This window comes from Ranitomeya variabilis, chromosome 2 (genome assembly GCF_051348905.1).
Source record: "Ranitomeya variabilis isolate aRanVar5 chromosome 2, aRanVar5.hap1, whole genome shotgun sequence".
Lineage (NCBI taxonomy): Eukaryota > Metazoa > Chordata > Amphibia > Anura > Dendrobatidae > Ranitomeya > Ranitomeya variabilis.
This window is the reverse complement of record NC_135233.1, coordinates 595,422,404-595,448,437: the sequence shown is the minus strand read 5'-3', so window position 1 is coordinate 595,448,437 and position 26,034 is coordinate 595,422,404. Positions and strand designations below refer to the sequence as shown.

The following is a 26,034-nucleotide window of genomic DNA, read 5'->3' as shown; positions in this document are numbered from 1 at the left end:
AGTCCTTTGCTCCTCTTTGCAGCATGTTATGTGTCATATCCTCTTATAATGCTCATTGTGTTCTTACAGAGCAGCACATTAAGTGCCTACCAGAGCTGCCTGCAGAAATTCCTCGACTCCGGCAGTGAAAGTGCGTAGCTGCTTACATTTCCTATTCTACAATGGAATGCTAAACACATCAATGTACAGAGTGTTCTTCCATGAGAGCGAACTACAAGTGTCAGCTCTGGGGTATAATGCAGGATCAGTAATGTAATGTATGTACACAGTGACTGCACCAGCAGATAGTGAGTGCAGCTCTGGAGTATAATACAGGATGTAACTCAGGATCAGTAATGTAATGTATGTACACAGTGACTGCACCAGCAGAATAGTGAGTGCAGCTCTGGGGCATAATACAGGATGTAACTCAGGATCAGTAATGTAATGTATGTACACAGTGACTGCACCAGCAGAATAGTGAGTGCAGCTCTGGGGCATAATACAGGATGTAACTCAGGATCAGTAATGTAATGTATGTACACAGTGACTGCACCAGCAGAATAGTGAGTGCAGCTCTGGGGTATAATACAGGATGTAACTCAGGATCAGTAATGTAATGTATGTACAGAGTGACTGCACCAGCAGAATAGTGAGTGCAGCTCTGGGGTATAATACAGGATGTAACTCAGGATCAGTAATGTATGTACACAGTGACTGCACCAGCAGAATAGTGAGTGCAGCTCTGGAGTATAATACAGGATGTAGCTCAGGATCGGTAATGTATGTACACAGTGACTGCACCAACAGAATAGTGAGTGCAGCTCTGGAGTATAATACAGGATGTAGCTCAGGATCGGTATTGTAATGTATGTACACAGTGACTGCACCAGCAGAATAGTGAGTGCAGCTCTGGGGTATAATACAGGATGTAACTCAGGATCAGTAATGTAATGTATGTACACAGTGACTACACCAGCAGAATAGTGAGTGCAGCTTTCGGGTATAATACAGGAGGTAACTCAGGATCAGTAATGTATGTACACAGTGACTGCACCAGCAGAATAGTGAGTACAGCTCTGGGGTATAATACAGGAGGTAACTCAGGATCAGTAATGTAATGTATGTACACAGTGACTGCACCAGCAGAATAGTGAGTGCAGCTCTGGGGTATAATACAGGATGTAACTCAGGATCAGTAATGTAATGTATGTACACAGTGACTACACCAGCAGAATAGTGAGTGCAGCTTTCGGGTATAATACAGGAGGTAACTCAGGATCAGTAATGTATGTACACAGTGACTGCACCAGCAGAATAGGGAGTACAGCTCTGGGGTATAATACAGGAGGTAACTCAGGATCAGTAATGTAATGTATGTACACAGTGACTGCACCAGCAGAATAGTGAGTGCAGCTCTGGAGTATAATACAGTATGTAACTCAGGATCAGTAATGTAATGTATGTACACAGTGACTGCACCAGCAGAATAGTGAATGCAGCTCTGGAGTATAATACAGGATGTAACTCAGGATCAGTAATGTAATGTATGTACACAGTGACTACACCAGCAGAATAGTGAGTGCAGAACAGGAGTATAATACAGGAGGTAACTCAGGATCAGTAATGTAATGTATGTACACAGTGACTGCACCAGCAGAATAGCGAGTGCAGCTCTGGAGTATAATACAGGATGTAACTCAGGATCAGTAATGTATGTACACAGTGCCTGCACCAGCAGAATAGTGAGTGCAGCTCTGGGGTACAATACAGGATGTAACTCAGGATCAGTAATGTAATGTATGTACACAGTGACTACACCAGCAGAATAGTGAGTGCAGCTTTGGGGTATAATACAGGAGGTAACTCAGGATCAGTAATGTAATGTATGTACACAGTGCCTGCACCAGCAGAATAGTGAGTGCAGCTCTGGGGTACAATACAGGATGTAACTCAGGATCAGTAATGTAATGTATGTACACAGTGACTGCACCAGCAGAATAGTGAGTGCAGCTCTGGAGTATAATACAGGATGTAACTCAGGATCAGTAATGTAATGTATGTACACAGTGCCTGCACCAGCAGAATAGTGAGTGCAGCTCTGGGGTACAATACAGGATGTAACTCAGGATCAGTAATGCAATGTATGTACACAGTGACTGCACCAGCAGAATAGTGAGTGCAGCTCTGGGGCATAATACAGGATGTAACTCAGGATCAATAATGTAATGTATGTACACAGTGACTGCACCAGCAGAATAGTGAGTGCAGCTCTGGGGCATAATACAGGATGTAACTCAGGATCAGTACAGGGTAAGTTCTGTAATGTATGTGCATTTTAAGTCCTGGTTCACATTTCTAATTTTGTTACTTATATTTAGTTCTTTATGCTCGGATGCCTCTGTAAGTGTCGTCTTGTTGTCGCCGCATCGTACTGTTATCTGGACTGTGCTTTCTCCTCCTCTCAGCAGCTGAAATTCAGGATTTGGTTCCTCAGGACTCGGAGGACACAATTGTTTCTGTCTGCAGCGAGCAGGAAATTGCGCTGCTCAGAAAGTAAGTATCAATGTGGACGGGGAGGAGGGAATCAAAGGAACAAAGTAGGAAAGACAAGAATGGCGTATTTACCCCACAGGGGCCTGTGTGCGGAGCAGATTAGCTGCCCTTGTACAGGAGACGGATCAGCAGAAATACACAGAAGCGCACAGTCAGCAGCAAATGAATGATGGAGAAGTGTCACAAGCAAATAGAGCGACAAAGCCACAATATGTCTGATAATACTGAGCAGTGAATAGCCAGACCTTTCCCCGGGAGGGAACAACCACGGGAAGGGCAGCATCCGATAAAGGAAAACATCCAATACAGGAAAACCACCTATGCCAAGCTTGGTATCCATCCACAGACAGCTGTTTCGGGGTGTTTGCCCCTCATCAGTGTGGAGTAGGAATCTGGCTATTAGGAGCAGTGCCTAGTAAAAGGCTGTGAAGGAACAGATGATTGACCTCGTGGAGACCAAAACATCCAACACCGCGGAGACACCATCACGTGTTTCTCAACGCAGTGATCCAGAACACTGCCCCCATCCCTTATGGGAAATATGCAAATGCATGTAGGATAGCTGCGGAGACACCATCACGTGTTTCTCGACGCAAGCAGTGAATAGCCAGACCTTTCCCCGGGAGGGAACAACCACGGGAAGGGCAGCATCCCATAAAGGATGTCTGATCCATCAGTATTTGTAAGCCAAAACCAGGAGTGGAACAATTAGAGGAAAAGTATAACAGAAACATAGGCACCACTTCTGCATTTATCACCCACTCCTGGTTTTGGCTTACAAATACTGATGAAAAATCCTGACCAAATCCTGATGCAATCCTGAACGTGGACACATACCCTTATAGTTGTCAATGCTTTCCTGAGTATTCCAGTTTTGTTTTTTAAAAATCTGACATGTGGTTCCAGAGATATGGACCTTTTTATTCTGTGTTAATTTTTAAGGTCTTTACTAAAGGGGCGTGTACACAAGTCCTGATCTGCATAATTAGCCACTCCCCCACGTAAAGATAATAAAAATGAGCACCAAATAAAAAAGACCTGTATCTCTGAAACCATATGGCGGATTTCTAAAAAACAAAAACTGTAATACTCAGTGGACCAGCAGGAATGATATAAGAGCAAAAAGTGGCCACTTTTGAATTGGTGACCGGTCCCCCTTAAAGGGGTTGTCCAATGTACTAAAGTGCTTTTTAGTTAATAGATAATGATTAAACATTTGATGAAACAGACATATCAAGTAAAAAAAAATCTGTATTTAGTAGGAGATAAGTATGTCTCTTGATAAGGTAATCCTTAGGGCCCCTTCACACTGTGCAATCAAAGTCTGAACGAGCGTTCGATTTGTGACGTTTATCCGTCCTCGTTCCGAGGTTGCAAAGTGTGACATGGCGTTACGATTTGCGACGCAGCCCAGCATCGTACGATGTGAAAGAAAGAGCAGAACTTTCTTTCGTCGTAAATGTCTCGCTGTGGCGGTCGAAATCGTAGTATGTGACGGCGGTCATACGAGCTCGTAATGCGACTACGTGGGTTGGGCTTCCGCATACCTGTCTCCTGATTGGGCGTGACGTTTTAGCACGCCCATGCTGGTAATACGTCACGCTCGGAGTCGTAGGACTATGGCGGTGTGAAGGGTAGCGTACGATTGCGACGCGTGACGTTCACATCGCAACTACGTCAGAAAAAGCGTTAACATCGTAGAGTGTGACCGCTAGCTACGAGCTCGTACTGCGATGTCGAATATGACGCAAATGCGTCGTAATCGTAGCAGAATCGACCAGTGTGAAGGGGCCCTTAGAATCTAGTTACTGTACCTGAATCTACTAAATGGTACCCCAAACAGGTGCTAAAAGAATAGTTTGACTCCCCGTAAATTCAAAGAAGCCAAAATAATCTTCCATCATGTAAGTCAGGGCAGGTCGAACTCACATGGCTCTATAATAGGGGGAGGTAAACTCTTTAATATAGGGTTGTGTGCCAGATCCCTTTAAGATGAAATTGCAATATTTGATTGCATCTGATACAAGGAAATGTGGGCACAAAAATGGGCAACATGTAATTCTTGGCCAAAGAAGGAGTATTTTTTTCTTAGTTGAGTCTCCATCCACGACACCACCACAAGGTGTATGGACTAGGGCAATGTTGATGAGAGGACCCCTTTAAGAATTTTCTAATATGGTGCAGATATGGGATCATTAGCTGAAGTGCATCCTCGGCAGTGCGCTCTTCTAAGTCACAATGACCCCGGTGATATCAATTCTTGAACAGCTGAAAGTTGGATGAGTGTTCTGCTTCTCAACAAAGGACGACAAACTTTCGTTTGTCTGTAAGATCTGTCCCCGGTGATTTTTTTGAAACGAGCTGACATAGCGCACAGGTGTACGGAGATGTGACAAGATGCCAGCGTGAGGCATCACTCTCTGTGCCTGGAAACGAGCAGCTGCCTTCCCAGTGTGCAGTATATTTCCGGAGCAGCAAAATAATTATGGAGTTTTACAAAGAAGCCTGAAAGTTGTTGTCTTTTTTTTTTATTAAAGTGGCACAAAACTAGAAAAGAAAGAAGTCAAGAGAATGCAAAAAAACCCCCCCAAAACATAGCAATACTTGATCCGGAAAGTCATGGAGTAAACTGCCTGCAGAGTTTTTTTTTTCTGGAGAAACGGGACTTATCTAAAACAAGTGGCAAAGTTTAACATTTATCCCAACCAGAGCCGAAAAGTTCATACCCCATTGATTTCAAGAATTAATAAAGTAGGAAACAAAATTTTATTCTAACCTCAGCCACCAAAATTAAAGACGGCAGAGTTCATAGAGCAAAATAAACCCTCTTTATTTTATATCATTAAAAACATGATTAACGGACAAAAGGATCCTAGGAGTCAGGCCCACACGTTTCGAATTGTAAGGTTCCTAATCCATTCATTTCAGGTCAATCGTACATCCATCAGTACTCTCTTAGATGACCACCTAAATTGTGAAATGATGAGACTTAATGTCTCGGCTCTCTTGCACTTTTACTAGCAATCACCATAAATATTGAATTCTGGAGCATCTATTTTTCTCTTCATACTGTACATTTCCTGGGGGAATAACAGAAGCAAAAAAAAGGCAACGTTCTGTGATAAAATGCTCCAGAATTTTTAATTTATGAGAAATGACATGATTTTAAAGTAATTTAGTTACTAGGTCAAAATTGATCAGTTTTATTTTATTCCCATTGCTTCCCTGAGCATCTCGTTGTTTTTCTTTTTTAAATCCGCCATATGGTTCCAGAGATATCGACCTTTTTATTTAGTACTAATCTTATTATCTTTACAAAGGGGGCGTGTCTCACTGGGTTCTCTAGGGGGCGTGTCTCAGACTGCTCAACATATTTACCCTATGAGCCACACCCACAGAAAGACAATGAAAATTAGCACTAAATAAAAAGGCCCATATCTCTTAAACCATAAGGCGGATTTTAAAAAGAGAAAAAACTGAATACTCAAGGAAACAGCGAGAATACAATAATAGAAAAAAATGCCTATTTTTGAACTGATGATAAGTCCCCTTTAAGAAATAGTGCATGAAAAAAATTAGCTCAGTTGAAATGTGTCGGCAATTTACTGGAAATCCCTGCAGAATATCAGGGCAGACAGTGCATTGTCCCAGCTCTGCTGTCAAGGCTTTATATTAAAGAACAATTATAGAAAGTGGACGGGAAAGTGCAGGAGGTTACTATGGAGACATTCGGGCTTTCTTCCTGTGGCAGAACGGTTAAATAAAGGTCCTGAGCAGAGCCCAACTGTGAAGCAACAGGTGCTGTACATTAAACGAGGCTGCAGACATTTCAGATGGAAGAAAAAAAAACAAAGCCCAGCTCTAATCGTCCAAATCTAAGAGTCGTCACAAAAATCAGGGGTGACATTTCTCTTATTTGAGATGCATATTAAAGGGGTTGTCACCTTTAATTAAGTCCATCTCATACTGAACCCAGCTGTCGTGCCACTGTGGGGAATAGACAATATAGCACCCTGGAAGAAAGCCTCAATGGTACTAACTTGGGGAGATACACACCTACAGTTAGAGTATGTTCACATGGAGTTTTTTTAGCTTGCTTTTACAGCAGATATCTCTCCAAAATCCATATAAGGCCTGTTTCACACATCCTGATACTTTCGGTAATGGAGAAACGGGTACCAGAGATATCCGTGATCGTGTGTGTAATACTTGTGGCACATGTATGGCAACCATGTGCCACCCGTGTGCTGCATTAGGCTACTTTCACACTAGCGTCGTGCACTGCACTTCGCTATGCGTCGTTTGGTTGAAAAAACGCATCCTGCAAAAGTGCTCTCAGGATGCATTTTTTCACCATTGATTTGCATTAGCGTCGCATTGCGACGCTTTGCCACACGTCGCAACCGTCGTGCGATGGTTGCGCCGTGTTGTGGCGGACCGTCGGCTGCAAAAAACGCTACATGTAACGTTTTTTGCTGCCGACGGACCGCCATTTCCGACCGCGCATGCGCGGCCGGAACTCCGCCCCCACCTCCCCGCACCTCACAATGGGGCGGCGGATGCGTTGAAAAATGCCCCCATTGTGCGGCGCATTCACTGCTAGCGTCGGACCAAGTACGACGCTAGTGTGAAAGTAGCCTTAGTTAGTGGAGCCCGGCGCAGGGTGCTGAAAACAGCTCTCATCATTCCCTGCTCTGCCGGCGATCAACGTGAGCAAGGGAGAATGATGAGAGTTATATTCAACTGATAACAGTGACAGCAGTCGGCGGCTGATGGCACTATTACTCCCATTAGCCTACACCTGTTGCCGCTAATAACAGTGAGAGCAGGCGCTGCCTGCTCTATAAATAAATAAATAAAAAATCTGGCGTGGGTTCCCCTGTATTTTCTACTGTATAACCAGCCAGGCAAAAATGACAGCTGGGGGCTGCAACCCTCAGCTGTCAGCATTAGCATGGCTTGTTATCAAGAATACAGTGGTCCCTACGCTGTTTTTTAAAAAAAAATATTTAAATAAATAACTTTAAAAATCAGCGTGGGGTTCCCCCCATTTTGTACAACCAGCTTTGCTAAAGTGGACAGCTGGGGGCTGGTATTCTCAGGCTGGTAAGGGGCCTTGGATATTGACCCCCCCAGCCTAAACATATCAGCCCGCAACTGCCCAGAAAAGGCACATCTATTAGATGCGCCAATTCTAGAGCTTTGCCCGGCTCTTCCCACTTGCCCTGTAGCTATGGCAAGTGGGGTTCATATTTGTGGTGTTGATGTTACCTTTGTATTGTCTGGTGACATCAAGCCCACGGGTTAATAATGGAGAGGCGTCTATAGGACACCCATCCATTACTAGTCCTAAAGCTATAATGGTAAGTAAAGACACAGCCAGAATAAAGGCCTTTGTTAGAAACTAGATGGTGGCCCGGTTCTAATGCATCAGGTATTCTAGAATATATATGTATATAGCAGCCACACAGTATATAGCACAGGCCACGTAGTATATAGGAGCCACATAGTATATAGCAGCCACGCGGTATATAACACAGCCACATAGTATATAACACAGCCCACGTAATGTATAACACAGGCCACGCAGTATATAACACAGGCCACGCAGTATATAACACAGGCCACGCAGTATATAACACAGCCCACGTAATATATAGCACAGCCCATGCAGTATATAACACAGCCCACGCAGTATACAACACAGCCCATGCAGTATGTAACAGCCCACACAATATATAACAGCCCACGTAATATATAGCACAGCCACGCAGTATATAACACAGGGCACGCAGTATATAACACAGCCCATGCAGTATATAACACAGGCCATGCAGTATATAACAGTGGCCACGCAGTATATAACACAGCCCATGCAGTATATAACACAGCCCACGCAGTATATAACACTGCCCACGTAGTATATAACACTGCCCACGTAGCATATAGAAGCCACGCAGTATATAACACAGCCTACGTAATATATAGCACAGCCCACGCAGTATATAACACAGCCCATGCAGTATATAACACTGCCCACGTAGTATATAGCAGCCACGCAGTATATAACACAGCCCACGTAGTATACAGCAGTGTGGGCACTATATCCGCAGTATATAACACAGCCCACATAGTATATAGCTGTGTGGGCACCATATTCCTGTTAAAAAAAATAATTAAAATAAAAAATAGTTATATGCTCACCCTCCGGCGTCCAGCGAAGCTGCCCCGATGCGTGCGCGGCTGCCGCCAGCTTCCATTCCCAGAGATGCATTGCAAAATTACCCAGATGACTTAGCGGTCTCGCGGCCGCGACCAATCAGCGATGCGGGATTTCCGTGATAGACAGACAGATAAACAGACAGAAGTGCCCCTTAGACAATTATATATATAGATAAAACAAAGCACAGTTTTCCATTTTTATTTAAAAATAATAAACACAGTCATACTCACCTAACACCTAATTCCACTGAATCCCTCGTCTCCTGTAATAAACTAAAAATAAAAAAGCAATAATATCCCTCACCTGTCCATCGTTCTGTGCCATGCCTTAAGCCAGGGGTCCCCAACTCCAGTCCTCAAGGCCCACCAACAGGTCATGTTTTCAGGATTTCCTTAGTCTTGCCCAGGTGATAATTGCATCACCTGTGCAATACAAAGGAAATCCTGAAAACATGATCTGTTGGTGGGCCTTGAGGACTGGAGTTGGGGAACACTGCCTTAAGCCATGTCTGGGGGATTAATAGTTTTCAACTTGGACGGTGCAAAGATGCGACCGTCCACGCTGGGAACCACTGGTGAATGAGCTACTGCGAGCACAGCATCAGTGACCAGCAGTGACATCATCGAGGTTACTGAGGTTGCATTCCCAGCCTGTCTGAACTGCGGTAACCTCATTACTGTGGGAAAAAGTTCACTGCAATTCAGCTCAGTGAGTTCACTGCAGATCAATTTTCATGGTGATCTCCAGTGAACTCACTGAGCTGAAATGTGATGAACTCAGTGATTTTTTTTCCACAGTGCTGAGCTCACTGCAGTTCAGCCTGGCTGGGAACGCAGCCTCAGTGACCGGCAGTAACCTCGATAATGTCACCGCCAGTCACTGATGCACTCGCAGCAGCTCATTCACTAGTGGTTCTCAGCCTGGATGGTCGCATCTTGGCACCGTCCAAGTTGAAAACTATTTATCCTCCAGACATGGATTACGGCGTGGGACAGAACGTCGGACAGGTGAGGGATGTTGTTGTTTTTTTAATTTTGTTTTATTACAGGAGACGAGGGATTCAATGCAATGGGCGTTAGGTGAGTATAACTGTGTTTGTTATTTTTAAATAAAAATGGAAAAGTGTGTTTTGTTTTATTTCTAATAAAGGTTTTTATTCTGGCTTTGTGTTTATTTACCAGCTATAGTATTAGTACTGGAGAGGTGTCTTATAGACGCCTCTCCATTACTAAGCCATGGGCTTGATGTCACCGGACAATACAAAGGTGACATCAACCACATAAATATGAACTCCACTTGCCACTGCTACAGGGCAAGTGGGAAAAGCTGGGCAAAGCGCCGGAATTGGCGTATCTAATAGATGTGCATTTTCTGGGCAGCTGCAGGCTGCTATTTTTAGGCTGGGAGGTCAATATCCATGGCCCCTTACCAGCCTGAGAATACCAGCCCCCAGTTGTCTGCTTTAGCAAGGCTGGTTATCAAAAAAGGGCGGGACACCACGCTGTTTTTAAAATTATATACTTAAATAAATTAAAAAAATCGAAGTGGGGACCCCTCTATTCTTGATAACCAGCGGACAGCTAACAGTTGTGAGTTTTGGCTGGCTGGTTATAGAAAATACAGGGGAACCCACGCCGGATATTTATTTATGGGGCAGGCGCCAGCTGATGAATACTCCCATTAGCCGCTCCTGCTGTCACTGTTATTAGTTGCAGTAGGCTTAGGCTGATGGGAGTAATAGTCCCATCAGCCGCCGCCTGCTCTCATTGTTATCACTTGAATATAACTCTCATCATTCTCCCCTGATTGCCGGTAGAGCAAGGGAGAATGATGAGAGCCGTCTTCAGCACTTGGCGCCGGGGAACAGTGCTAACTATACGGCATTGATCCTCCCATTCCTTTGAACGAGAAAATGCGCCTGTGGCACCAATCATGTCAATTCTTTGGCACGTTTTCCACATGTAAATAATGGAAAAATTTCACTTGATCCCCTGCTAAAAGCAGATCTAAAAGACACATGATTTTTGGCACAGTTGTATAGGAGCACTTGGTTTTTTGGCGTTGTTTTGATGCATTTTTTAAGATTGTTTAGTAGTGATACATTTCTACTTATACTTTTCTACTTATAAAACAGGGATTAAGGCACATTTCCAGTGCAAAAACTCACCAAAACCGTCAACTAAATTCACTTGAAAATTTCATGTTATGTCCTGATTTATAAATATAGGAAAACTGACTGAACAGCCATCTAGTCTGAACTGGTGCATAACCAAAAAGTCTTACATAGCAAATAGATAATGGCTGCACTCAATTTTACTGTGCTAAAGCAAGAAAATGTGCGATACATGAAATGTGAATAGCATACTGGCTTGTGAAATCTATGAAATGCTATTCACATTTCATGTATCACACATTTCCTTGCTTTAGCACAGTAAAATTGAGTGCAGCCATTATCTATTTGCTATGTCCTGATTTATAGGCAGAAAATGAGCCAAAGAATAGATATTACATAAAAAAAATGCATGGAAAAATATAGATGCAGCATGTCCACTATAGGCACATTTTCTCATTGAAGTGAATTGGAAGGTTTTTGCCATAAGCATATTTTTTCATGTCGATATTGCGGCAGAATCCATTCTAAAAATCCTATTATAAACTCCATCTAAACATACCTTTATAATACAGAAAGTTCCTAAATTGGGTATCCTGGCAAAGACATAAAAAAGGGGTCTCCACTTACCAAATACCAGTGACCAGTGCTGAGGTCGAGGCTACATAGCCAAATAACTGGTGGTCAGGCAGATTCGGTCACGTATGGCTTTTTTTTTCCTTCTATAAGAATGGTGTCCCGCTTTTAGAAGGGTTCTCATAAATCAGCTGAGAGGAGCTCAGAAAAAGACAGATAAAACAGTTAGAAACTCTCCGATTGGACCATCAGAACGAGCTCACTGACAGATTCTCACTTAACTCATTCTGCAGCCAGCAATAAACAATGCAGCACAGGGCCAATAAAAAGCAAACGGTGCAAAATTTCTAATGAAACCCAATTACAAAAATTACTTTAACATGTATTTAAGTAAGAAAACAAAATTATATCCAAAGGTGGAACCCCCATAAATCAAATATTTATGGATTATAACCAATTACTCCACCGCCTGGACACAGATCGGATCTCATGGAGGAGTATGTAACATCTTCAGTATGTTACCGGATATTCTGACGATAAGACGGATCCATACAATACTGCGCTATAAATCAGAATATTATCGGCGTCCTCGCCCCTTGGTGCATTGTGAGAGATGCTGTGACCTCTCGGGCTTGATTTCATGCTGTAGCGCCTGCCGGTTAACATCCCTAAATATACACTTTCTAAATTCGGTGTAATCCAAGACCCCCGGCGCTGCTTCCTGCCTCATCAGTTTAGCCCCAGTCAATCTGTAGCAGAAGAAGGAAAAAAAATGGTAGAAATTAAACAGAGATTTTGCAAAGCGGATAGAATATCAGCGAGAGGATTAGGAAAAGGTGTTTATTTGAGGTAATTGCAGTGAAAGGAGGCGGTAAACACGAACTACGCCCACTTTCTTTTTTTTTCTTACTTAAATGGATGTATTTCAGGGTAAAACAAAAATTTGCCATTGGGTTTCTTTAAAAAATTTTCACCGTTTGCCTTCTACAGCCTCTGTGTTGTACTGTAACATTGCTGGCTGCAGAAGGAGTTAACTGAGAGTCTATCAGTGAGCTTATCCTGGAGGTCACATAGAAGTGTTTCTAGCTTTTCTGAGCTTCTCAGTTGATGTGTGACCACAGACAACATCAAAGTTGAATGTACAGCGACACAAGGAGCCTGTAAAAGCTGAACTCTGCAAATTTTTTAGTGAGTCCCCATGTTGCACCTTCTTTTGCTAGCTACAGAATGAGATAACCGAGGATGTGACAGTGAACTGAATCTGGTGGTCAGATAGGAGATTTTGTAACTTTTCCTGAGTTCCTCAACTGATTGATGATCACAGACCACATCAAAGTTGAGTGTGCAGCTAAACAAGGAGCTTGTAAAAGCCAAACAGTGCTATTTTTCTCGTGAAGCCCTGTGTTGCACCTTCTATTGCTGGCAGCAGAATGAGTTAACTGAGAATCTGTCAGTGAGCTGGATAGAATAGTTTGTAGCGTTTTCTGAGTTCCCCTCCATTGATTTATGTCCACAGACCACATCAAAGTTGAATGTACAGCGAAATAAATATGCCTATAAAAGTAAAAGGGTGCAAATTTTTTAATGAAACCCAATTGCAAAAATGATTTTAAGCCCCACATGTGTATTTATGCAAACCAAAAAATGAACTTTTGTGCAGAAAGACATCAGAAATAATGAATTGTATGACCAATCATGGAGCGGCGTCCAAGGTGCTGAAATGCACACAATAATAGGGTTATCACTGCGGAGCTGTCGGCGGTGCTGCAGGACGGAGCAGATTAGAAAGCTCTGTCCAAGGGGCTGAAATATGCAAAATCCTGATACTTTACCTGGAGCGTCCGTGGACTCAGACGCTGTGCACACTGCAGAATCAGTCCAGTCGCAGGTACATGATGGTTAGGTGAAGTTTTGGGGCTTCCACGTAAGATATTTTATTTGCATGGGGGGGTATATGAATAAATGCAGAATTTTTCCAAGTCAACATCTGTCCCTTAAAGGAGTTGTCCATCTTGGAGACATTTCTTTTTTTTTTTGCTTAAATTAATGTATTTGGGGGTAAATTTTACAATTGGGTTTATATTAAAAATTTAGACCGTTTGGTTTTTATAGGATCTTTGTTTCCCAGTACAATGAACTTGGATGTGGTCTGTGGTCATAAATCAGCTGAGAAGGGCTCAGAAAAAGACAGATAAGGGAGTTTAGAACTCTCCGTCAGAACCAGCTCACTGATGGATGCTCAGTTTACTCATTCCACAGCAAGCATTTGACAATGCAGCGCCGAGGCTATAGGAGGCAAATGGTGTAAAAATCTTTAAAGAAAACCAATTGAAAAAATGTTGTTGTTTTTTAGCCACGAATACATGCATTTAAGCAAAAAAAAAAATGAAATACATCAGTTGCGCCCAACATGGAACTCGCTGCAGTTACGAGATGCAACAATGGAGGAGAAATTCTGAATGAAACACACAGATTATTGGTTTCTAGAGCCTTGATTTCCGCTAATTAGAAGATGGAGGCGCCTACGGCGCCCGTGATTGATTTCTTTGTAAAAGCCGACATAACGAAGCGAAACCTGTGTCAGCTGCTCCGTTTTATTTTCTGATCCTGCACACACACTGACTATAAAAGGGCAAATCTTTTGTGGTTTTACACATGCCCCCAAGCTCCTATTGTGCGGAGAAAATATAACAATTCCACCCTTAGGATCTGCTGTGGATGAGTAATATTTGGGTTCGGATTTTTTTTTTTTACCCTGGAAATTGTAAAACCTGGAAAATGTCTAAAATTGAGTTTTCGGTGGATTTTTTGGTTTACCCTGAGTCCTGGTACTCATTAAGTGCATGCTGTGGCAGAGTAAACCTGCAAATATTATTGTGAGGAGAACCTAAACTTTATTGAGGTTAGTGAGGTGAACGGAGTTCATCGGCTATGAAATCCGCTCACCTTATTCACGTCACTGCGAGACACTGATGCTATCACGCGCAGCTCTGTGATTCTGCTGGCTGCCAGGCTGAACGCTTGCATCATGCCAACATTCACCATGGCATCTAGATCTAGACTCATTGCAGGACAAATGGATTATCTTCACACCGGACAGGTGAGGAATATGGTGGTTTATTATTTTTGGTCTTTTACAGGGGACATGGTCATCGGTGGATTATGTTCTCGTCCAACAGGTGATTATAAGTTTGCTTTTTCATTTTTTACTTTAAATGGGTAAAAGAGGGGGAGTGTTTATTTCAAATAAAGGACTTTGGTCAGGCTGTGTTTTTTTTAACAATTTGACTATGGGGTTAGTAATGTAATCTGTTACTGACCCCCTTGGCTTGATGTCAGCTGCTAATACAAAGGTGACATCAACTCCAATATTATTACCCGACTTGCACCTTCCTAGCCTATTAATATCAGCCCACAGCTGTTTGCCTAGCCTATGCTGGTTATTAATTATAGGGGGCTCACTTCAGTTTTTGGGGAGGTCCCTCATTTTAATAACCAGTAAAGGCTAAGTATACAGCTGTTAGGTGATATTAATAGTCTGGGAAGCTCCATGTTTATTACCCCCTTCCCAGGCTATAAACATCAGCCCCAGCTGTCGGCTTTCCCTCTGCTGGTTATTAAAATTTCAGGGACCCCACGTCTCTTTTTACTTTAGGTTAATTAAATATATGAACATTAAATTACACATGCACTATTATATATCTCACTGATATCTTTCTATCTGTCTATTCTACCTATTCTTTTCTGACCGGTCACACAGTGTTACTGTACTCGGCTGATAAAATGTCAGGTTTTCTAGGAGATAGGTGCATAAAAGTAGGATGGCACACGAAAAAAATCGCAGATGAACAGGGACTCATAGATTAACTTTAGTCAGAGTGCAATCTGATTTTTTTTATCGGATTGCTCTGGTCCGTTTTTCCCACAGATGAATTTGAGCCCTAATACTCAGATTTCCCTTGCAGGGTTTGGAAAATAAGTTTGTTATTGGAAAAAGATGATATGGTCCCAGTTAGCTAGAAATGAAGGATAATAATAATTCAACGTCTTCAGTCTTGATGCCAGCATAGTTCTGTATATCATTGCAGTGGGAGAAATTATTTTTTATGGCTTCTTGCGTCTTGGGAAATTATACTCCATCACTATATGGCCTCTAGCTTGCGACTTTAGGTAATTAGTTCATAAAATTCTGGTCTCTGACTGTAGGTAATTATTTCCCACTACACGATTTCCCTCAAATTTTGGAGCTTTGCAGGCATAACACAGCGCTGCACCCCTCTCCCATTTGGGTTCCTGGGATAGTTGAACATCTGTAGATTAGCACCACTATTTATATGCGAGTAATATATCGGCAATGCAAATGTCCACCTTTTAACACTGCTATTTCAAGTCGATTTTAGATCCAATATCCTGGGCTGATTATATTTATACAATTATACATACTTTTAGTTGTTTTGTTGTAATATTTGGTTTTTAAATTCTTTATATCCTATTACACATTTAATATAATAATTTAAAATTATACATAAAGAAGTAAATTACTAATATAAAATGAATATGTATAATTTTTATATTTATTTTATATTAGTAATTTACTTTATATATAATTTGAATTAATGTATGTTAAATGTGTAATATGATATAATGGAGTATAAAAAAAAATCTTAAAATAAAACAATACAAAATATATATATAATTTTATATATCTAAATATATATATATATATATATATATATATATATATATATATATATATTTTAGATATATATAATATTATTATATATTCTTGTTATAATGATCCCCTGCTATCCATCCCAATGTCCTCAATATATTCAATATCAAAGTAGTGGACAAACCCTTGAAAGGACCACTAGGATATGCTATTACCTAGTATCCACACTCCGGTCTGTCCCAGGGGGAGTTCCCAGCACTGCACAGGAGCAGAGCAGCGATCATTTCCATCTGTAGATGGGTGGGGGTCCCATCATTTGCTGAGATGGGAATGTCCCTTTAAAGTTTACATATAAAAATTGGTCTCTGCCCTAGAAACTTTAGGAAATAATCAGTAATTAATATGAAGCATTAATTCTAAAAATGCATTTCCGCCTCCTTTGCATATTTATACACGTAAGATTAATGGTAATTTATGCAAAATACTTTGCCGAAACAGTTGATATAGTATTTCAAAGATGGCTGCTTCCATTGTGAGATTATAAAAGCAATTAAAAAAGGCTTCCTATTGTTTTTATTGTCTACACAGCGGAGTATTTCCCTGTAATTGCGTCGTGTGTTGTTATGTGGGACTGAGACCCATAGTCTGTTCATAGATGATTCACTTCAAGCTGCTAATAAAGCGATAAGTTGTATCAATGGAGTCGTAAGATTCTAAAATGAGCAGTAAAATAAGAATATCAGCAATCCTCGCTGATAAAACACGTGGCCATATAAAGACCTGAAGACCGTCTGCAAAAACTGTAGGATGCAGGGTATTGTATGATTGCAAGCTGGGATCAGTCATTAATGGCTTTTCTTCTCCTGAGCTCCCAGGGTGCGATAGGACAGTAAGTAGAATCAGATGGCGGATCCCTTGGGTAAGCTCTCCGGGGGGGACGCTGGAGAATTATAGTGCTGCCTGCTTATCACGAGTTATGGTTCTTATGCTGACAGAGGTAACTTGTACTTATCTGCAAGGAAGGTTACAGAAAAACTCCAGGAGTGAGACACTGGGAGAGATTTATCAAAACTGGTGCAAGAGAAAAGTTTGCACCAGAGCAGCTGATTAGACTGCAGCAGTAATATTATTGCTTGCTATGGGAAACTTCTTTACTTTTCCCTTGCACTATGTATCGGTACCATTAGCCAAAACGGGCTTCCACAATCTAAGCAGATTCCTGGTTTTCACCCTGAAACTCTTGTACAGGACTTCGCAGCTGGGACTCCCAGGATGCTTCTGTAGAGCGAGCTGGTAAAAAAGTTACTAAATAAGCTGGGGTTAGTAGCTGAAAAAAAGTCACTGAAGAATCCAGGTTTTAGTAGCTGAAAAAAAGTTACTAAACTAGCTTGGGAAAAATTCCAAGGCTCGAGTTCATATGAGGACATCCAGCAGAGGGCGCATCACCGCGACTCAAGGTAACTACAGGACATTCCCCTGCTTTCCATTCATTCCCTGGGGTTTTACAGCCACGAGCACTGCATTAGCAGAGCTCCTGGGTGTAAAATGATTTAACCCCTTCAGATGGATTTACATAATGGGACCTGACCTGAATGACGGAAGGTATGGGATATTGTTGTTTTTTTATTTTTCCTTTTTTACAGAACGAGGGTCTTTAGCTGGATTAAGAGTCTAATAAAATATTAAAACACCCTGTGTCTTTATTTCATTAAGTAAATAAATAAAAGTAAATAATGTGTGTGTGTTTTATTAACCATTTCGTACTATTGGATTAATAATGTATAGGTGTCATAATTGACGCCTCTCCATTATTAATCTGGCTTAATGTCACCTTACAATAGCAAGGTGATATTAACCCTTCATTACCCCATATCCCACCGCTACACGGGAGTGGGAAGAGAGTAGCCAAGTGCCAGAATAGGCGCATCTTCCAGATGTGCCTTTTCTGGGGTGGCTGTGGGCAGATATTTTTAGCCGGGGGGGCCAATAACCATGGACCCTCTCTAGGCTATTAATATCTGCCCTCAGTCACTGGCTTTACCACTCAGGCAGAGAAAATTGCGCGGGAGCCCACACCAATTTTTTCCGCTATTTAACCCATTAATTTAATAGCTAGAGGGCCCAAATTTTGCACATACACACTACTAACATTAGTAGTGTGGAATATGCAAAAAAAGGGATATGAGATGGTTTAGTGTATGTAAACCATGTCTCATACCCTGTCAGGTTTGTGAAGGAGAAATGAAAAGCCGGCAATTGAATTACCGGCTTTTCACATATATCGCGCTGAATTAAATATAAATACAGGATATATATATATGTGTCTCAATGACATATATATATATATATATAGATACTGTATATATGTTTTAACGAACATTTGAGCACATAAATCCATTAGATGTCGGTTTTGCAAGCCTACGAGAAAATATCGCAGTACGGATGCCATACGGATTACATACGGAGGATGCCTTGTGCAAAATACGCTGCCACACCATGCCTACGGATGACATACGGATCACTATTTTGGGAACATTTCTGCGTATTACGGCCGTAAAAAATGGACCGTATTTTCATACACTGAGTGTGACGCCGGCCTTAGTAGCTGAAAAAAGTTACTAAACAATCCGGGGGTTAGTAGCTGAAAAAAGTTACTAAACAATCCGGGGGTTAGTAGCTAAAAAAGTTACTAAACAATCCGGGAGTTAGTAGCTGAAAAAAATACTAAACAATCCGGGAGTTAGTAGCTGAAAAAAGTTACTAAACAATGAGGGGGTTAGTAGCTAAAAAAGTTACTAAACAATCCGGGAGTTAGTAGCTGAAAAAAGTTACTAAACAATCCGGGAGTTAGTAGCTAAAAAAGTTACTAAACTATCCGGGAGTTAGTAGCTGAAAAAAGTTACTAAACAAGCCGGGGTTAGTAGCTTAAAAAAGTAAATAAAAAAGCAGTGTCAGTAGCAGGGATAACTAGATAGACATAGAATAGGAGTCCAAGGGCAGAGCTTGGGAAAAGCTTGATAAAAATCCAGACAGAAGGGCAAAACCAGAGCAGGAATCAAAGGGTTTTCAAGAAGAGTAGCAAGGGCAAAATACGTATTATCAAAAATCTGCAAAAATATAATAAATAGCACTGGTTAAAGGAGACAGCAAACACAAAGGTGCCTAAACTGTACATTGGTAGCCAGACAATCAAACTGGTTAGGAACGATCAAGAGTCAGTCATCCTGACTGGGCAACCTTCACTGCCCAACATCTTTGTCAGTGATGCCAAGAATACCAGATCAGTGGGGACTGGTGCAAAAGAAGGATGGGGGACCTATTGATTCCAATTAGCACTTCTATTAAAAGTATGTATGTGTAATAGAAGTTCTGCAAATAAGAAATGGGATAAATTACTTTGCTTAAATATTGTGACAATTATGAGCCTGATTTTTTTCATTTCACTAAAGCATTTTGTAACCCTGTGTTTCTCATGGGATTAGTGACTTGTGTAATGAGTCAGCTTAAATCTGCCATTGTTATCTCTCCCGTATGTTACCCTGGATGGCTCAGCGAGACCAGATAGTGTGCGCCGTCTGTTGTTTTCACACAATGTGTTTCCTCTCCTTGTCACATTTGGGATCCCATTATGTGTGTGGGTTTGTGTTTCTCACTGGACATGTGCTCTTTAACTCTTTAGTCTATTTTCATGCATGTCGACATGTCCTTCGCCTTCTATCTACTGACTGATCGATAGCGTCAGACCGATGGTGGTCCAACTTCTGCTGCACCAATCACCTAATTGTGGGGGCTGCGTTGGTCGTGGATAGTATTGCAGTATCATTCATGGCCAATGCACCATGTGCAGAACTTTGCCATCTTTAGCGTGCCAAGGACACTTTTATCAATTGATCGCTGAAGATATCAGGAGTCAAACCTCATATTCATGTCCAGTTCTTGCAAATGGTCATCAATAGCAAAGACCCCTTTAAAAAGATTTATGAAATTAGATGTTTATAGGCATCAATACCTCATTTGTTACGTCCAGGGCCGGACTGGCCATCGGGCAGTTCTGGCAAATGCCAGAAGGGCCGGTGGCAGTAGTGGGCCGCTCGAGTGTGCCGCTGTCGGCACACTCTCCCCGCTGTCGGCGCACTCCCGGCCCCACATTCAACTATACCGGCGTCATAGACGCCGGTACAGTTGAATGCAATGATGGAGGAGAGAGCGTCTGCTGACGCTTCCTCTCCCATCATTCCCCGCTCTGCCTGCCGCTGACACTGCGGGTGCGTGATGACGTCATATCATCGCGCACCTGCTGTGTGACCGGGCGGGCAGACTGCGACTGCTGAGACCAGAGCCAGAGCAGCGCGGGGCAGGAGGAAAGGTGAGTAGAGTGTTTTTGGTTTTTTTTATCAATGAGTGATGACTGGATTGTGGAGCTATTGGGGGGGGGGGGCTGTGCTGCATTCCATTCTATGGGCCTCTGCTGCATTATATTCTATGGGGCTGGCTGCATTCCATTCTATGGGCCTCTGCTGCATTATATTCTATGGGGTTGGCTGCATTCCATTCTATGGGCCTCTGCTGCATTATATTCTATGGGGCTGTGCTGCATTATATTCTATGGGGCTGGCTGCATTCCATTCTATGGGCCTCTGCTGCATTATATTCTATGGGGCTGTGCTGCATTCCATTCTATGGGCCTCTGCTGCATTATATTCTATGGGGCTGTGCTGCATTATATTCTATGGGGCTGGCTGCATTCCATTCTATGGGCCTCTGCTGCATTATATTGTATGGGGGCTGTGCTGCATTACATTCTATGGGGCTGTGCTGCATTATATTGTATGGTGGCTGGCTGCATTACATTCTATGGTGGCTGGCTGCATTACATTCTATGGGGGCTGTGCTGCATTACATTCTATGGGCCTGTGCTGCATTATATTCTATGGGGCTGTGCTGCATTACATTCTATGGGGGCTGTGCTGCATTACATTCTATGGGGGCTGTGCTGCATTACATTCTATGGGGGCTGGCTGTATTACATTCTATGGGGGCTGGCTGTATTACATTCTATGGGGGCTGTGCTGCATTACATTCTATGGGGGCTGTGCTGCATTACATTCTATGGGGGCTGTGCAGCATTACATTCTATGGGGCTGTGCTGTATTATAGTCTATGGGGGCTGGCTGTATTACATTCTATGGGGGCTGTGCTGTATTACATTCTATGGGGGCTGTGCAGCATTACATTCTATGGGGCTGTGCTGTATTATAGTCTATGGGGGCTGGCTGTATTACATTCTATGGGGGCTGGCTGTATTACATTCTATGGGGGCTGTGCTGCATTACATTCTATGGGGGCTGTGCTGCATTACATTCTATGGGGGCTGTGCTGCATTACATTCTATGGGGGCTGTGCTGCATTACATTCTATGGGGGCTGGCTGTATTACATTCTATGGGCCTCTGCTGCATTATATTCTATGGAGCTGTGCTGCATTCCATTCTATGGGCCTGTGCTGCATTATATTCTATGGGCCTGTGCTGCATTATATTCTATGGGGCTGTGCTGCATTACATTCTATGGGGGCTGTGCTGCATTACATTCTATGGGGGCTGTGCAGCATTACATTCTATGGGGCTGTGCTGTATTATAGTCTATGGGGGCTGGCTGTATTACATTCTATGGGGGCTGTGCTGTATTACATTCTATGGGGGCTGAGCTGTAATGCTGGATACAGCTGTAATTATATGTTATATAGTCGTGTTACACTCCCCTCACTTCTTGTAGCCTACAAGTGTACAAAGATATTATACAGTCACCATGTGACAAGTGGGCCTGTGTGACTTCAAATGCCAGGGCTGAATTTTAGTCCCAGTCCGGCCCTGGTTACGTCTGTCAGAGGTCACAGGCTCAAAATGGCTTCTTTGGACAGATTTCAAACAAGTCACTCTGTCTGGCAGATTCCGGAGAAACACAGGCCTCTGCTGTCCAGAGGAGCGAACCCGAGGCAAGGGAATAGTCAGGTAGATAGGTCAGAATCAGGAGATCGGTGTTGGGACAAAATAATACAAAATTAGATTAGTCAAAAAGAAAGACGAAGTGAAAAAAAAATCAGGAATATACACTGGAAGAATATCAAGGCACAATTTACACAAAAGCAGGTCAAAGTATAACTGGCAGTGGACAGCAGGATTTCAGGTGCTTAAATAGCTTGCAGCCTCATCCAAACCACACAGCAGTTAATGCTTTGTTTCCCAGTATGGATGGGGCGACAAGTCTCAAACTAGATCTGTCGCCTCGCAACACCCGCAACAAGACCGTGGTTCTGCCTGGCGACAGAAGCAGGAAGGGCAGGCACTGGTACAAATGTCACACCATTAAAATTGATTCTTGCATGTAGAATAGGTAATTGGGAGGTTTCTGTCACAGCACAGTTGTGGGATATCCCAGGGCCAGGGGCTCCTTCCCTATCCCTGCTCACTTCTGATGGTGAAGACACTGGGGCCATGTGTCTTGCTGAGCTCCTAAATCAGACTTTATCTGTCCCCTCCACCACCAGGGAAGTGGGGAATTGTAGTATATAAGTATACATAAACCATAATAATGAAGGAAGACATACAGGGACAAATGAAAATACCAATTGTGGAGACACAGGGCTAGGTAGGTGGTCTCGTCCACTGCCGCGAGATCGCATAGACCAGGACTCATCCCACTGAACGCCCGCTATCTTTTTCCGTTGGCATAATACTTCTCAGACAACACAGGGTGAGGTTAAAACAATGTGGGAACACTTTAGTGAACCACCAAGCAGACAAATAAACATAAAGAACAGCCCATCAAATACCCAAGATGGTGCAAATTGCAGAATCTCACCCATCCACTGACTCGCCGGAATTGGAGCAGCTGTGACTTTCAGGGGCCAACTACACCCTCCTGGCTTCCCAAACCGTATCCATGGGTTCAGTGCTGATCAATGGAGCAGATCTGTATTCTTTCAGCTGTGGTCCCTTAAGGCCCCGTCACACACAGCGACGCTGCAGCGATACAGGCAACGATGCTGATCGCTGCAGCGTCGCTGTTTTGTCGCTGTGTGGTCGCTGGGGAGCTGTCACACAGACCGCTCTCCAGCGACCAACAATGCCGAGGTCCCCGGGTAACCAGGGTAAACATCGGGTTACTAAGCGCAGGGCCGCGCTTAGTAACCCGATGTTTACCGTGGTTACCAGCGTAAAAGTAAAAAAAAACAAACCGTACATACTCACATTCCGGTGTCCTTCAGGTCCCTTGCCGTCTGCTTCCCGCTCTGACTGAGTGCCGCCGTAAAGTAAAAGCAGATCACAGCGGTGACGTCACCGCTGTGATCTGCTCTTACTTTCCGGCCGGCAGTCAGTCAGAGCGGGAAGCAGACTGCAAGGGACCTGAAGGACACCGAAATGTGAGTATGTACGTTTTTTTTTTTTTTACTTTTACGCTGGTAACCACGGTAAACATCGGGTTACTAAGTGCGGCCCTGCGCTTAGTAACCCGATGTTTACCCTGGTTACCAGTGAAGACATCGCTGAATCCGTGTCACACACACCGATTCAGCGATGTCAGCGGGACCTCAACGACCAAAAAAAGGTCCAGGCCATTCTGACACGACCAGCGATCTCACAGCAGGGGCCGGGTCGCTGTTACGTGTCAAACATAGCAAGATCGCTACTGAGGTCGCTGTTGCGTCACAAAACTTGTGACTCAGCAGCGATCTCGCTAGCGATCTCGCTATGTGAGACGGGGCCTTTAAGCTGACATCCTGTAAAATGTGAAATCTGTGTCCATCTTGATGGAGCCATAATGTCTTGGAAGCTGTTCTGTCAAGTCACTCTGAATCTTTTTTTTTGCAGAACAATAGAAATCCCTTTTTTAAACCCACATTTGTGGCTCAGGTAATCATCCACGGGTCAGGGGGAGACAGGATGAGTTTAAGGGTACTGTCACACAGTGCCATTTTGATCGCTACGACGGTACGATTCGTGACGTTCTAGCGATATCGTTACGATATCGCAGTGTCTGACACGCAGCAGCAATCATGAACCCTGCTGAGAATCGTACGTCGTAGCAGATCGTTTGGAACTTTCTTTCGTCGCTTGATCACCCGCTGACATCGCTGGATCGTTGTGTGTGACACCGGTCCAGCGATGTGTTCGCTTGTAACCAGGGTAAACATCGGGTAACTAAGCGCAGGGCCGCGCTTAGTAACCCGATGTTTACCCTGGTTACCAGCGTAAACGTAAAAAAAACAAACAGTACATACTCACATTCCGGTGTCTGTCCTCCGGCGTCTCAGCTTCTCTGCACTGTGAGCGCCTGCCGGCTGGAAAGCGAGCACAGCGGTGACGTCACCGCTCTGCTTTCCGGCTATGGTGCTTACACAGTGCAGAGAAGCAGAACGCCGGGGGACAGACACCGGAATGTAAGTATGTACTGTTTGTTTTTTTTACGTTTACGCTGGTAACCAGGGTAAACATCGGGTTACTAAGCGCGGCCCTGCGCTTAGTAACCCGATGGTTACCCGGGGACTTCGGCATCGCTCCAGCGCCGTGATTGCAAAGTGTGACCGCAGTCTACGACGCTGGAGCGATAATCATACGACGCTGCGACGTCACGGATCGTGCCGTCGTAGCGATGAAAATGGCACTGTGTGACAGTACCCTAACTCTCATTGTTTGAGTATTTAATCAATCTGCATAGTTTGTCCTCTGTTTTGCAGTTAAACAAACTAGCTAGCCTGGTAATCAACATATTAACAAACGTATTGTTGAATTACCCTACATCAACTCAAGAGTCAACGTTAAAGGCTCATACGAATAATAGTCTGTGTTTCTTGACCAACCAAAGAAAAACACAAATTAAAAAGTCAACATAAAGATAATATCATATGCCTTCTGTCCTACTGAAAATAGACATCTGGATAATTGACATGAAATTCTGTGTCGTCACACCAATGATACCAAGGATGAGGATATGCACAGACAAATCACCAAGCAACAGTCAAAAAGCCTCCTCAAACAACCAACACCTCCAAATCCAGGCAGTATTAAACTAACACTGTCAATCACTAATTGCCAAAGTGAGTATATACAGCAGAGAGGAGTGGCCAACACTGAACAGCTGAGTCCATCAAAGCAGGAAAGCTCCAGGAGCTCTCAACTGAACTGATTAACCCCTACACTGCTTGCAAACACCTGCACTGTTTAATATGATGGTGAAATGCTTCTAATTAGTGCAGGAATACGTGAAATCAGACACCATGGTCTTCTGGCCCCTCTCTTTCCTGGTAAACCCTTGACAGCTTCCCTATGCATTCGATCTGAAAACTTTTTTTGGTCCATTACCAGGTTTAAATATTATCTGGATGTAAAGCTATGAAAGCAAAATGTATTATGCACAAAACTAGATGCATTTTCTCAGATCAGCAAGCGCTTGACAAGTTGTCCACTTGTTTATTCTATTTGTCATAAAGGGTCGGTGATCTCTATTACTAGTCATTAAAACCGCGGTAATGGCAAACAGCCATGCCCTGTTTCTGAGCAACATCCCCCATCCCCACGTCAGCCCTTTGGCATTATTCTTATATTTCATGCATTCGAAATCTATTCCATTTTTCTGTATAATTTAAAAAACAAATATTTTTCAGCTCAAGTTGAGTAATTGCTCAAAACAAAGCAGAGGTGACGTTAATCATTGTATAGCGCATGTAGAACATGACCAAGGCTACAAGAGCAAGTGAAGGTCATATCCATCAAATTCACTAGCAATACGTTGACCCCAATTCATCAAAGTACTTTGACGAGCTGCAAAATTTTTGAGAAATGTAATGTTGCCCAAACATTTAGAAACTTTTGCCATTTTCACACCAGTTGTACCAAAATAGTCAAAGCCGGGGGGGAGG

At 43.0% G+C, this 26,034-nt stretch overlaps 1 protein-coding gene across 1 annotated transcript in view; it reads left to right on the top strand.

The window, feature by feature from the left end:
* The window catches only part of LOC143807172 (serine/threonine-protein kinase Nek11-like), a 344,541-nt gene that overhangs the window by 315,755 nt on the left and 2,752 nt on the right, over positions 1-26,034 (top strand). The window contains exons 14-15 of the mRNA XM_077288448.1: positions 70-130; positions 2,448-2,535. Coding sequence (XP_077144563.1) covers positions 70-130; positions 2,448-2,535 — 149 coding nt within the window. The remainder of the gene's footprint in view (positions 1-69; positions 131-2,447; positions 2,536-26,034) is intronic.